Source organism: Perkinsus marinus, assembly GCF_000006405.1.
Source record: "Perkinsus marinus ATCC 50983 genomic scaffold scf_1104296975926, whole genome shotgun sequence".
In the NCBI taxonomy this organism is placed as follows: Eukaryota; Perkinsozoa; order Perkinsida; family Perkinsidae; genus Perkinsus; species Perkinsus marinus.
The window spans coordinates 70226-82188 of NW_003200605.1; the positions used below are offsets into that span (position 1 = coordinate 70226).

The following is an 11963-nucleotide window of genomic DNA, read 5'->3' on the forward strand; positions in this document are numbered from 1 at the left end:
ACACTGTTACGACTATCATATTTCTTCCATTTAGGAACACCCCTCGTCCGTGTTTGCATCGCTTGTGGCACTCACTACTGTGATATCACTGGAGAAACTCCCTGGGTCGCTCGAGATCTCCTTCTCCTTCACGAGAAAGCGAAAATGAACAAAACTTTCATCGTCAACTTTTGTGGTTTTGACTCCCAGCCGGCCGACCTCCTCGTTGGTTTCGCCGAGAAAATCCTAAAGGCTCCATTGTCGAGCGCTGAAGCATTCGTGTCGATGCGAGGGACGTTTAGTGGGGGGACTCTCCAGTCGGGGATTGCCATGGCCGGCGTTCCTGAGGCATCCGATCTCTATTGCCTAGGTGGAGGACCGTCTACTACGTCGTCATCAGTTGAAGTTGATGATCATCCGGTTTGTCCCAGTGAAACGCTCGGGTGTTGGCTGGCGCCATTCGGGATGGCTTCTATCAATACGAGAGTGGTTCGTCGAACTGCCAGTTTAAAAGGGCAGCGTTTTTCCTATGGGGAAGCTCTGTGCGTTTCTGATGAAAAAAGTGCAAAAAAGCAAACCATTGTTGCTAGTCCGAAGGTTCGTCAATCACTGATCGAAATGGGCAAGCTGCCTAAGCCGGGACAAGGTCCAGATCCTCTTCTTCGCACACGGTCGTGGTTTAAATACGTCGTTCATGCTACTAGTGTGTCGGGGGCAAATCTTTGGTTGCAACTAAGTGGTGGTGATCCCGGTTACGACGAAACAGCTTTGATGGTCTCCGAAGCCGCTGTAGGGCTTCTTGAAAATGAAGGTGTTGACGGCCATTGGGGAGTTGTTACGCCGGGTTATGCTTTTGATCCGGAAAAGATGATAAAACGGCTAAGTCGGGCAGGGTTGGTTTTCGAGCGTCTGTCGGGACCACCTGCTGGAGGGTCGATATTAAAGAGGCCTGTTGAGAATCCTGTACAAGGAAAGTGGCGAAAGGCAGTTGCTGATATGAGCGTGACGATGTCAATTATGAGAGCTAAGCTTTAATATAATGATGATTTCATAAAGGAGTGGTATTGAGTTTTACATCAGTTGAGACGGGCAATGGTAGTGCGTTGAGGAAATGCAAGATTTGGCAAGTGAGCAAGATGGAGAAATTGGTAACACTTGATTTGGTGTCTCCAGAATGGATCTGCGTCCTAATCTAACAAGCAGCACCTTTCAGTCGGCAACCTTTGCTTGTCGTAAGAGCTGATGAATTTCGTGGCGCAGTGACGGATTTTTTAGGATCGGCGAAGTTGGACTCGGGGTTGGTCTTGGCGGATGGGGACCATGTTGGTGATGACAACGAATTTGACGCTGATTTTCTGGCCTTTCGCCGAACTCTGCTGAAGACCATCAAGAATTTCCTCGGTAAGAAAATCTATACCAACTTTTCAGAAAAGTAATTCCTCAGATACCGGGGAGGTCGGCTCTGCCAGTAGCATGATAATAGAATTGAGTAAGAGGAGTTGTGGTGGAGGTTGACGAGACGTTTCTCATCAGAGGATCGTCTTAGAGACGTCGAACGTGATGGAGCCTGTCACCGCTGGAATAAGCCTATCAAGAATCCTGAAACTACACAAGGTTGCTTCGCTCCGCTAAGCCGTTTCGAATTTTTCGTTTTCATTCAGCGGAGATCGCCGCGATGGCCGTTCGTCAGGCCAAGCGACGTGTGCAAGAAGTACGTCGACGTAGACTCATTCATAGCACTGGAGAGGGAGGGGGCAGTCCTCAGGCTCTGGTCGCCATCACTGGTCAGTGAACAGTCCTATTGGAATTTCACTCGTGATGATATGAAAAATATATCCCACAATTCACTTCGCGACATACAAATGTGTTACCGGTCGCGGAAACATATACGTCTTATAATTTACATTCGCGTTAAACTCTGTTGAAAGATGCTCTTGCTGTATTACAGAACCAGTGATGGCTTCTACCACCATCGTTGACAATCAAGCTCTTCGACGCTTCCGGTCAGCGGCGAGGATGCTCTTCCTGGCTTACGCCACTAAACAGCATTTCGATGGTGAAATGTCCCGATCGTTCATTATGTCATCTCTGATTTGGCAGGTCATCATGACTGTGCTCATGAACTCGTATTGGATACGTTTTTACAAATGTGCAAAGAGTAAGAGAAAGTTCATATTGTTGCGGTAATTTTATTTTATTCTATTTTATTTTATTTAGTCTCGAATTATCACCGGTGTTGGTTTCTGAGGAGGAATGTCGTGAAATATTTCGACTGAATACTCCTTCAGGAGAGGCGATGGACATCGGATGTTTTTTCGAAGCCTTGGATTCGATTTCGAACGCGTAAGGTCATCAGTGTTGGAGTTTCACAACCCGTTTTACGTGAAGTGGCGCCGTAAAACTCCGTGAAAAACGCGATATTCGCGCCTTGCAATAGTCGTGAAACATGTCACGGGTGAAACTCCAGTGTTGGAGGAGTATATGTTCACTGTCCTTAGCTGAGCTCGGGAGTTTCCTCGTGAGATATACGAATTCGGGCAATGAGAATTGTCTAAAATTTCCGCAGTCACCAACAACCGTACTTGACCGTGTGCATATTTTCTCACTTGTAAAAATATTTGAGGCTGTGATGGTAGCATAAAAGTGTTCAGGTTCACGAGACCGCCTCACCAGTGTAGAAAAGATGATCCTCATAAGTTGGCATATAAACTATATAAATATCTAAACTTGACGCATCCACATGCAACTTCGCCCAACGGCAAGGGGCTTCTCCCACTGCCATCACTCTAATTCATAGTTGTTGTGGTCCTCACGTTGTTGGGTTATATCTAATGTAGTTGTTGGGAAACTGCAAGGACCTATTGGGTGAAACAAGTATAGTCATGATGTTCCTTCGTAGAGGAAAGTCGTAGTAGACTTCGCACTCAACAAGTGTCGAAGTGATGAAAGCCGTAAAGCTTCTTATGAAGACTGAGCTACGTCCGTACGCAAACTCAATGAGCGGAGCGAAGTGATTCTCTTTCCATGAAATGGAACATCATGCAAGGACTCGGCCACCATCGTTGATAATACGGCACGAAAGTTTTTAGTAGTACGAAGCACGCTCGTAGCGGAGGTAGCGGTCGATATAGAGAGTTAAGCCTGAGATCTCGGGTGGTGAATGTATAGAGGACGCTGAATGTAACGATGATGTTAAGGTTGGGTGAAACGGAGTAATCCGACATGAGGGGAATTGATGATTCACTTCGAAAAAGATGATGAATATGTAGCAAGGAATAATGTTGACACAATCTGTCGGAGATGGACGCGATAATAGGTAGCACGCGAGTACATGTGGTCAGAGGGAACCCAACCGAGGTAACGGTTTGGTAATGGATCCGACATGAGGGGAATTGATGAGTTACTTCCAAGAGGATGATGAATATGTAGCATAGAATAGTGTCCTTACAGACACAATCTGGTAGAGATATATCCGATAACAGGTAGCACGCGAGTGCATGTGGGCAGGGGGGACTCACCAGAGGTAACGGTTTGGTAATGGCAAGATATGGAGTGTGGGAAGATATTCACATGATCAACTGCATGTGTTGATGACAAGACAGAAATTTCAGGCAACTGTCGTTGGTTTCTGCACACTTTGAGTTCGATAGTGTAGTGAAGTGTAATCCCAAGTTCAGCTGAGAAGACCAAACATATATATTTTCGCACTCTACGAGCGTCCCTTCTCACCCGTGACGCCCGACCTGTCCGCTTGTCACTGTTCCGGCAGCGCACAAGAGAAGATGCGCCGAAACCCCCGGCGCGCGCCCAAGAAAACGTACACGCCGCGCGCGGAAAGGGGTGTTGCACGCGTGCTCAAGTTCATGGGTGTGAGGACGTGTACCGAGTTTTCATTCATGGCTCGTGCGGCATCAGCTCGATCGCTTTCTCTTCGCTTCGGGTTGGGATTGCAGCCATCCGAGTCTCGGTCGTGTTGGGCAGTTTTTAGCAAAAGTTTTCATGCGACTTGTCGTTCAATTGGGTTTAGCCCTCCCCGCCGTCGCCACCGTATTCCTCAAGGAAACCTTCCCTGACGGTCCGTCCCCCCTCCTCCTCCTCCTGTTGTCACATTCACCTTGCTCAGGTTGGGAAGAGCGTTGGACAGCCTCTCACTGGAAGGGGGAAGATCTCCATGGGAAAGTTGAGCACACCGCTGGGGAGGTTTTCGCTGATGAGAAGAAGAACAGAGGCCTCAGTAGGTTAATCTATCATCGTATAGCTTGCGTAGTGTTTCCCCTCAGAAACCGCTGAAGACCATCGTTATTACGCTTACATTAGAGAGTTGGACGAGCCCTTCTCGAGTGAAGACAAGGAGGTTATCTTCCAGTATCAAGTAGAGTCCAAGGTTACTCACATTGATTCACCCAAGATTCCTTAATTTTCAGCTCAAATACGAGAAGTCTATGGATTGTGGTGGAGGTTATTTGAAGTTCGCCCCGAAGATGGAGAACCTCTCAGCCTTCAACAGCGACTCAGTGTAGGTCGACCTGTGCTGCTGCTGCTGGGTGGTGGTGGGGTGCCACGTGAAGTGTTCAGATACAACATTATGTTCGGCCCCGACAAGTGTGGCTTTAATAGTCGTACACACCTCATTTTCAATAACAGCAAAGACAACATACTGAAGACGGAGGACTTGCCGTATAAACAGCAGGATACGCTTTCGCACGTGTACAGACTTGTACTTCGTCCCAACGACACTGTGAGAGTCGAAATTGACGGCGACGAGGTCTTCGACGGCTCTATTGAGGAGAATTGGCAATTTACCGAACCCAAGGAGATTGACGATCCTGAAGACTCCAAGCCTGACGATTGGGTGAGAGCGATCCTCTGGTAGGTCCATAAGGGATGGTTGCGTGTGCAGGTCGACACACCGATGATGGACGATCCGGAGGATAAGAAGCCCGAAGACTGGGTGGAAGAAGCGAAGATTCCTGATGAGAAGGCTACCCAGCCTGAGGATTGGGACGAAGAGGAAGTACAAAGGATTTGTGAGGAGATCGTTGGAGTAGTCGTCGTCGTGTGTTAGGATGGCGAGTGGGAGCGACCTATGATCGACAATCCGGACTATAAGGGGCCTTGGATGCCCAAGCAAATAGCCAACCCTGACTATAAAGTAGAAGCTCGAGGTGTACTGTGTCTGGGAGTTTATTTGTAGGGGGAATGGAAGCCTAAGAAGATACCTAACCCGAAGTACGTCGCTGTAGAGAAGATGCACAAGTTTGATTTTGGTACTGTTGCTCTCGACGTATGGCAAGTAAGGGAGAAAATCATTGGAGTCGCCCTGGTATTTGACTGCTTAGGTCAACTCTGGTGCAATTTTCGATAATATCATCATCACTGACGACCCGAAGGAGGCGGACGTCTTGATAGAAGAGTTCAAAGAGTTGAGGGCTGTCGAGGAGGCTAAGGCGAAGGAAGAGGTACGCTACACTGTGGCGTCATTGAAAGATGTGTTGATTCGTGGTCGTTTTTAGAAGGAAAAGCAGGCGGCGGAGAAGAAAGAGGATGAGGCGGCGGAAGAGTCAGTCGAAGATGAGGAGGACGAGTCGGATGAAAAGAAAGACGACGTTACGGAAGAGGACTTGTAGAGTCTATTTATCACCAACCATGTGTTGGACTTTTTTTCACACCAACATCGTAAGGATTAGCAAATAAAGGAAGAAGTTATTTTACCTGTGGTCATTCTCAAGCTGGAAGTTTCATAGGGTCAAACCCTGGATAGTGGTGAGTTGTGTTGATTTAGTTGGGAAAGACAACCCAGAGATAGAAATGCTCGACGATCGATCTGTAATATTCCAGAAAATAAATTGCATTATTGAATTGTTTACCGCCACCTCTACCAGTTGATCGTTTACGTACTGAGAAGCAACCTGAGGATGCAGTATTGCGGTTGGTCTATGATAAATGGTGAAAGTGTGAACCATGAAACTAGGCACGTGTGATAAAATGTCAATATTCGCCCTGGCAAATTCCTGACGGAGCTGAGTTGCCTCCCTTGATCCAACTGGTCCATTGTGAATGCCTAGTCGGAAGAATATGGTGACAGCTGTTGTACTTCCCTAACACCACTATGGGCAGTAGAAGAGCATATGCGTCTTATGGGGGAAGACACAAAGCTTGACGAATAGTCTTGAACAATATCGATTTATGCCACGCACTACTGCGGTAACATGATCTGCTCCGATCGAGTCAATGTGGCTCAGCATAATCGATACTGGTTATGAACCACTCAAGCCTAGACATTCACTATAGACTTACATAGGCTGCACTACGGACCAGACCTAATATAGCGTTGTGTTGCAATTTTGAAGCGCGTTGTTTCGTACTGAGTAACTTCCTTGTTAAGGCATACCTCACCGGACAGAACTCAACTGGACAGAATGTCATCTGTAATCAACCAACAAATATACGTGTTGAAGGATCCTCCTCGTCACGGACACAACCGTTATCGTTCGAGTATTCATCCACCAGAATCTGTCAAGCATCAAAACTTGCATTGTTATCCTAGTTACGTAACGCTGATGGTGACACGGAGGAAGATAATCGTTTCAACCTCACATCAGAGAGGAATTGATTTATGTAAAGCCATTTCCCGTAACATTAAATCTATAGCGACATGACTTGAGTATGTCCACTCCATGAGGTTTTGGCGACACTTGCTGTAAAATACATTTTTCCAAAACTAAGGATACCAGCCGCTCCCTACGCCTCGTCACCATGGATGTTATGGACAACCCACATACCACACCTCAGTGAACCTCGGTTACTTGCGAGCTAATCAACCTCTGTGTCTATAAACTCAACACTACTGACTGGTATGCCCTTGACAGTAGAAACTTTGTTGTAAAGTATTTCCGAATGGAAGCCTATCGCTCCTTTTTAGTTTCATCAGTGTTCGAGCGAGTATCTTTGGAAGTCTCGGCCTCGTCCTTCTGCTCAGCCAACTCCTTAGCCTTCTTCTGCTCCGCTTCGATTCGTTGAGCCTCACTTACCGTCCAAGAGGCCACCGCCTGAATGGAAAATGACAAGTATATCCGAGACCATTCGTTATGTACTACCACTAAGCCGATTAGCAGCACAATAAAGCCAAGCACGAGATTGAAGGCTAACTCGAACGTGGGAAGGTACCACAGGTATATGAGGCAGAGCTGAAAGAGACAGCGTATAATGGGGGGGAAGGGAGCAATCCGGATAAGCCGTTGAAGCGATCAAGAATTGACATTGAGATAGATTCCTCCTGAATTTCAGCTACCACAGTGGTATCAGATTGACCAGAAGGCACGAAAGAGAATACCCTCCCCTTATTACGACGACGAGAGCTCCGACGATTCGCCGTATAAATTTGAGAAGGTCTTCCGCACCGTTGATACCGAGTACCTAACATATTACGCTAATGCATTTATGTACAACTTTGCTTACCTCATCCAACAGATCCCCCAAACTCATCGACTTCTCATCCTTCTCTTCTTTGGTCTTTTCCTCTACAGTGGCGGTCTTCTCAACAACAGACATTAGAAACGAGTGGGAAAATCACTATTCGCTCGAAAAATTTATACTACGTAAAGACAGGTGGGTACTGTCCATCTTGAATTCTCACTATCCCAGAAAAGCCGTCATCCTAACTATCACGGCATGACAACAACTGCTTCAGACCGTACCAGATCTGAGGCTCTACCCATAAGAAGCGGAATAGTGCCTCATCGACTCTAACTTCCTGAATGCTGTGCATGCTCCCTTCACGACTGTTGCAAATTCGGCCTTAGAGGTGCTGGGATGATTTATCACTGAATTTATGGGGACTTTCCTAAGCCCACTCACTGAGAGAGGAGCATTTGTGGTTAATCTTGGAAGTTGATACTAAGCCTCGCGATTAGGACTTAAACTGCTACCCTTCATATTACAAACATTGGAGTTGAACTTCCAATGGGACTAACGGCCAACGCATCGCTCTGCGAGTGTATTGCAGAGAAAAACTGAGCCGCTCGAAGACATCAACTTTCCCAATACACCCTACATTCTAAATTACCACTATTAGTGCCAGCTGTCAATTGATTGCATGACTAGGAGCGGTTTCTACCAACTTTCGCGCTGTGGCGACTTTCTCGCTGCGCCCCCCGGGATCTCGCCACTTTCTGAATTTGGTGATGTGTGGTTGATTCTTAAGGGAATCCATAGGTTGAAAATGGCGGCCAAGTCCATGAAGATGGCAGAACTCTTGATACAGGAGTGCGGTCCAAGCCCAGCATAGAAGGGCCGTTCAACTCCATACACAACAAACGTTTGGTAGCATTAGTCAAACATGAGATTTGTATCGGCTCGGAACCTGTCGAGTTGGCTTCGACTCGATACCAACAGATTCGGCCAACGGAGATTCCGTCTCACTTTATACCTACATGATAGCAGGACACTCTGGCATCAGAGTAAGGTTCCCACCGTTGTTGTTGATGATAATAGTGGCTTCCATATTCTCTATTCGACAAACTCCAGCTTCCCAGTTGGCTTTGCGCAATGAGTGGGTGCATATCATTTGCAGCGCACCAATGACCATATCTAAGCAGCGACTAAGGCGTATCTACATATTCACGGTTCTACTCCTTTCCTTCTCCATAGCAGTGTCCTGAGTAGTTCCGAACTCGACCACCAAGAGCGAATCCACTCGCCGGTCCAGGGATAGTCAATTCCCACCCTGAGAGAGCACACGAGTTGAGACGCTTTGTGTGTGTAAGATCAACGATTGATTCCACATAAAAGACCATATGTCGATTCCGTATTGGCTGATTATAAGGGGAAACGCACTGTATGTGACCTCCGGTTGTGATTCGAGGTTTTCCCACTAACTGGACAGCTCCTTTCCTCGTAGTGTGGATTTGAGCGGAAGCTGATCGACTGAGGCTATGCCGACCTGAAGGCATTCAGCACTGTAAGCTCAAGGGGCACTTCGAGAATATAAACGTCTCCTTACTGCTCGAGTGGGTGCTGGAAGTTCGGGCGGAGGATGTCGGGGAAACACCAAATGGGAAAATTCTCCTCTCATAGACCTCCGGCGTTTTTGATGCTGCTACTCGATGCATTAAAGCGGTTATCAATTCAACTGAGTTCGAAGACTAAGCTGTCACAACTTCATGTCGGACAGATCATTGGCACTCATCGACAAATATATGGCAAGGATGGACACCCTCGCCGATGGAAGAGTAGATACAACCGTGAGAGCTTATCACTGAAAGACTAGTGAGTTGTGACTCTCATACGACGCATCGGACATCCTGGCTGGTGCTCTATCTCACAGCGAAAGTGGAATTCAAGATTGAAGCTGTTGTGGCCTGATGAAATGCTAATCGTTTATTTTCCAGGTTCATAATTATAAATTTCAGAAGAAGTGTTGTCGCCAGATTCTGGAGTTGACCCAGCTCAGCTAGCAAGCTCACAAGCATGCCGTATACGCAGCAAGTGCCTCAGCTAGGCGGTCACGTCTCGTCTCGTGTCAATGACACAATGCCATCCGTCGGGTGACGCGGAGACGGCGACTAGAAATTCTCGGATTGCGATGCTCCAGGATGGAACAACTTGCTCTGGGCAAGCTCACCAGGAGGCTTTTATAGCTGTGCTTGGGAGGAATCCGCAAGTCCTGTTGAAGGGTATGCACCTTCAGCTGAGAAACGACTTCAACCTCGGAGGAGGCCATGTATGCCACAATTCTCAGTAAGTGAAAACTGTGGCCGAACATTCGGTGTTCGAAAAGTCCGCGAAGAATGTACACGTACTTGTTCGATTATCATAGGTCTGTGACTCGAGTCGAATCACTCGACTGTCGACCGAGCGTTGAATCTCCAATCATTCACTCTTAAGAAGATAGTCTATAGCCCAGAAATGGCAGATACTGTTGTTAACAATGCTAAAAGGAAACAAATAGATTTCACACTATGCGAGAAACCACCAGTGGAAGTCGGAGTTCGTGAAATGCGAACTGTAGAACCCATTCTTCGCTACACATGTAAACAGCATTGCTGAAAAATTATTCGGTTTCCTGATAAGTTACGGCGCATGTCGTATCCTTGATAATTTAGATTTTCTTCATAACGAGTGATCTGGACTTGGAGCAAGCCGTCAGATGTGCTAAAAATACAGTAGTCTGTTTCTATGAGAAAAAATCGAGTTGAAGTCTGGTGAGTGTTACATAATGGCAACATCTGGTAGAATCGAGCCTGTCGGGCGAAAGGCCGAAGGCTGACTCACCAATAAAAGGATACATTATCGACGCGTTATTACTTCGTGCATTACACCATGGAGTGAAGTTCTACGCGGAGTTCGTGGAGTTGATGGGAATTTCGCGCAGTGAGATGTGAAATGTGCATCTCACTATTGTTACACACTTCGCGGGTGCATCCCCAATTCTCACGGGTCTGCGATGGTGATAATTCTCAACGCAACAGCGGAGTACATTCATGACCAACAACTGCATGATCGTGAACCAACAATAGGCTGAAGCCAATGGTACAACAACGGTAAGTGTATCAACGATACGATACGGCAACAGACAAGTTATGAAAACCCCGCGCGGACAATATTCCTCATCCTTTCCGACAATGGTAGAGCGAAGTGCCCCATCGTATGGCTGAACGAGGCCGCCGAGCCTTGCTGATTGGTTCCTCTCGGACTACTATTCGAGAGCTCCAACGCTGGCATCTGAGTTCTACCGGATGCAATACGCAAAGTTCTATGGTATCTGCCATAAACATGTAACGAGATGAGAGATCCAATCCTACACTCGATTGCTCCTTCGGTGATGTCGCTGCTGATAAGGACTGGCGTCAACGCCAATCCCCATTGCTCTTGAATGCCCACTCTGAAAGTAAGCGGGTTAATACTTAAAAAACAGCACCTAGCAGGACCGACCTCTTGAGGCTGCCGTTGTGGTATTGGTGGTAACCGAGTCGTCTCCGAGATCTGCTCCATTCGCATACCATTTTGTCTCCCAAATCCGCTCATCACAGTTGCGTCCGCCTCAACCAACAAGCGATCGTTTTCGCGCATCAATCGACCCCCGATGGTGGCATGATCTCGTTGATCATATCCACGATGAGCTTCAGGCCTAACAAAGACATACTATCACAGAGATTGGTAGATCATCATACCCCATTTGAGGTTGGTAACGAGCCGTGCTTCCTGAGGTCTCCGACATATTGCTATCCTGTATAAAATCCGAGCTCGGCACTTTTCCTTTCGAAGGCATTTCAGTGTCATCTACGAAGAGGATACTCCTACAACGGCACTGACTTTCCCGTTACTTCTCTCTGTGGTGTCGAGAAAGGGAGATGGGGATCGCACCGTATTAGTGGAACATGTAGACGTGGTCATACCTGCAACAGCTTGACACTACGGAAATCCACGATCGAATACCCGGCACTGCATAACGGTGAGAGTCGAAATATGGCAGTCTGAGTGCCTACAGCAAAATGCTCATAATATAAAAGTCAACAACAGGATCACCTCAGTCGCTGTAGGCCTTTGCTCGGCATCGTAGGTCAGCAGCACTTTGATGGTCTCTATAGCCTCATCGGACACTTTGCATTTTCGTAACCACAAGTCGATTTCACCTGTCCGTGACCATAACACCGAATTGCTTTCCATCTGTTCGCTACTTCTGCTGCGGCTCCTTCGTGGACACTTTCTTGCCATAAACCTCAAGGATCTGTTCCCTCTGCCACCCTTCGATTTGGAGGACCTCTTGAAATACTTCAGTAAGTCTTCCGCGGGTAAGCCCATGACCTTCGAGTGAGGTGATCAACTTCGAGACAGTTGATACAAAACACGATATAAGCGATCGCCATACGGATGATGCTCTTCCCCCTCCAACAAGTACTAGCACTTACCTTGTGAATTTTATTCACTTGGTCAACTTCATTTTTGCCCGGGAAGAGCGGCACAAAGAGAGCACTTCGAAATAA

The 11963-nt window shown here is 47.1% G+C and overlaps 5 protein-coding genes across 5 annotated transcripts in view; 3 read left to right on the forward strand and 2 right to left on the reverse strand.

Moving 5' to 3' along the window:
• Positions 1-1771, forward strand: part of Pmar_PMAR004449 (conserved hypothetical protein) — a gene marked incomplete at both ends in the record, with an annotated part of 2531 nt that extends 760 nt beyond the window's left edge. The window contains 3 exons of the mRNA XM_002764949.1: positions 35-862; positions 1255-1380; positions 1641-1771. Coding sequence (XP_002764995.1) covers positions 35-862; positions 1255-1380; positions 1641-1771 — 1085 coding nt within the window. The remainder of the gene's footprint in view (positions 1-34; positions 863-1254; positions 1381-1640) is intronic.
• Positions 1772-1935: 164 nt separating this feature from the next.
• On the forward strand, positions 1936-2657 carry Pmar_PMAR004450 (hypothetical protein; the record flags this gene model as incomplete). The annotated part of the gene is made up of 4 exons (XM_002764950.1): positions 1936-2035; positions 2080-2137; positions 2268-2322; positions 2631-2657. 4 exons carry the CDS (start codon positions 1936-1938, stop codon positions 2655-2657), a joined length of 240 nt encoding a protein of 79 aa, XP_002764996.1.
• A 1308-nt stretch (positions 2658-3965) lies between these two features.
• On the forward strand, positions 3966-5735 carry Pmar_PMAR004451 (Calreticulin precursor, putative). The gene is made up of 10 exons (XM_002764951.1): positions 3966-4054; positions 4103-4213; positions 4260-4351; positions 4404-4495; positions 4555-4831; positions 4880-4993; positions 5045-5131; positions 5174-5272; positions 5319-5438; positions 5493-5735. The coding sequence occupies exons 1-10, from the start codon at positions 3979-3981 to the stop codon at positions 5604-5606; spliced, it is 1182 nt and encodes a 393-aa protein (XP_002764997.1). The 5' UTR covers positions 3966-3978; the 3' UTR covers positions 5607-5735.
• A 1149-nt stretch (positions 5736-6884) lies between these two features.
• Pmar_PMAR004452 (hypothetical protein) lies at positions 6885-7530 on the reverse strand (the record flags this gene model as incomplete). The annotated part of the gene is made up of 4 exons (XM_002764952.1): positions 6885-7028; positions 7077-7166; positions 7327-7395; positions 7438-7530. 4 exons carry the CDS (start codon positions 7528-7530, stop codon positions 6885-6887), a joined length of 396 nt encoding a protein of 131 aa, XP_002764998.1.
• Positions 7531-10078: 2548 nt separating this feature from the next.
• Positions 10079-11963, reverse strand: part of Pmar_PMAR004453 (rage-1, putative) — a gene marked incomplete at both ends in the record, with an annotated part of 9327 nt that continues 7442 nt past the window's right edge. The window contains 9 exons of the mRNA XM_002764953.1: positions 10079-10131; positions 10677-10741; positions 10782-10861; positions 10912-11107; positions 11129-11259; positions 11396-11461; positions 11506-11612; positions 11724-11784; positions 11889-11952. Of these exons, the coding sequence (XP_002764999.1) occupies positions 10079-10131; positions 10677-10741; positions 10782-10861; positions 10912-11107; positions 11129-11259; positions 11396-11461; positions 11506-11612; positions 11724-11784; positions 11889-11952 (823 nt within the window). The remainder of the gene's footprint in view (positions 10132-10676; positions 10742-10781; positions 10862-10911; positions 11108-11128; positions 11260-11395; positions 11462-11505; positions 11613-11723; positions 11785-11888; positions 11953-11963) is intronic.

What these genes read in the sequence shown, in the direction of transcription:
- Pmar_PMAR004451 (XM_002764951.1), top strand. Translation starts at nt 3,979, where the DNA reads ATGCGACTTGTCGTTCAATTGGGTTTAGCCCTCCCCGCCGTCGCCACC. An exon ending in ACTCCAAGCCTGACGATTGG is followed by an intron (nt 4,832 to 4,879) that starts GTGAGAGCGATC and finishes TTGCGTGTGCAG; the next exon opens with GTCGACACACCGATGATGGA. An exon ending in TAGCCAACCCTGACTATAAA is followed by an intron (nt 5,132 to 5,173) that starts GTAGAAGCTCGA and finishes GTTTATTTGTAG; the next exon opens with GGGGAATGGAAGCCTAAGAA.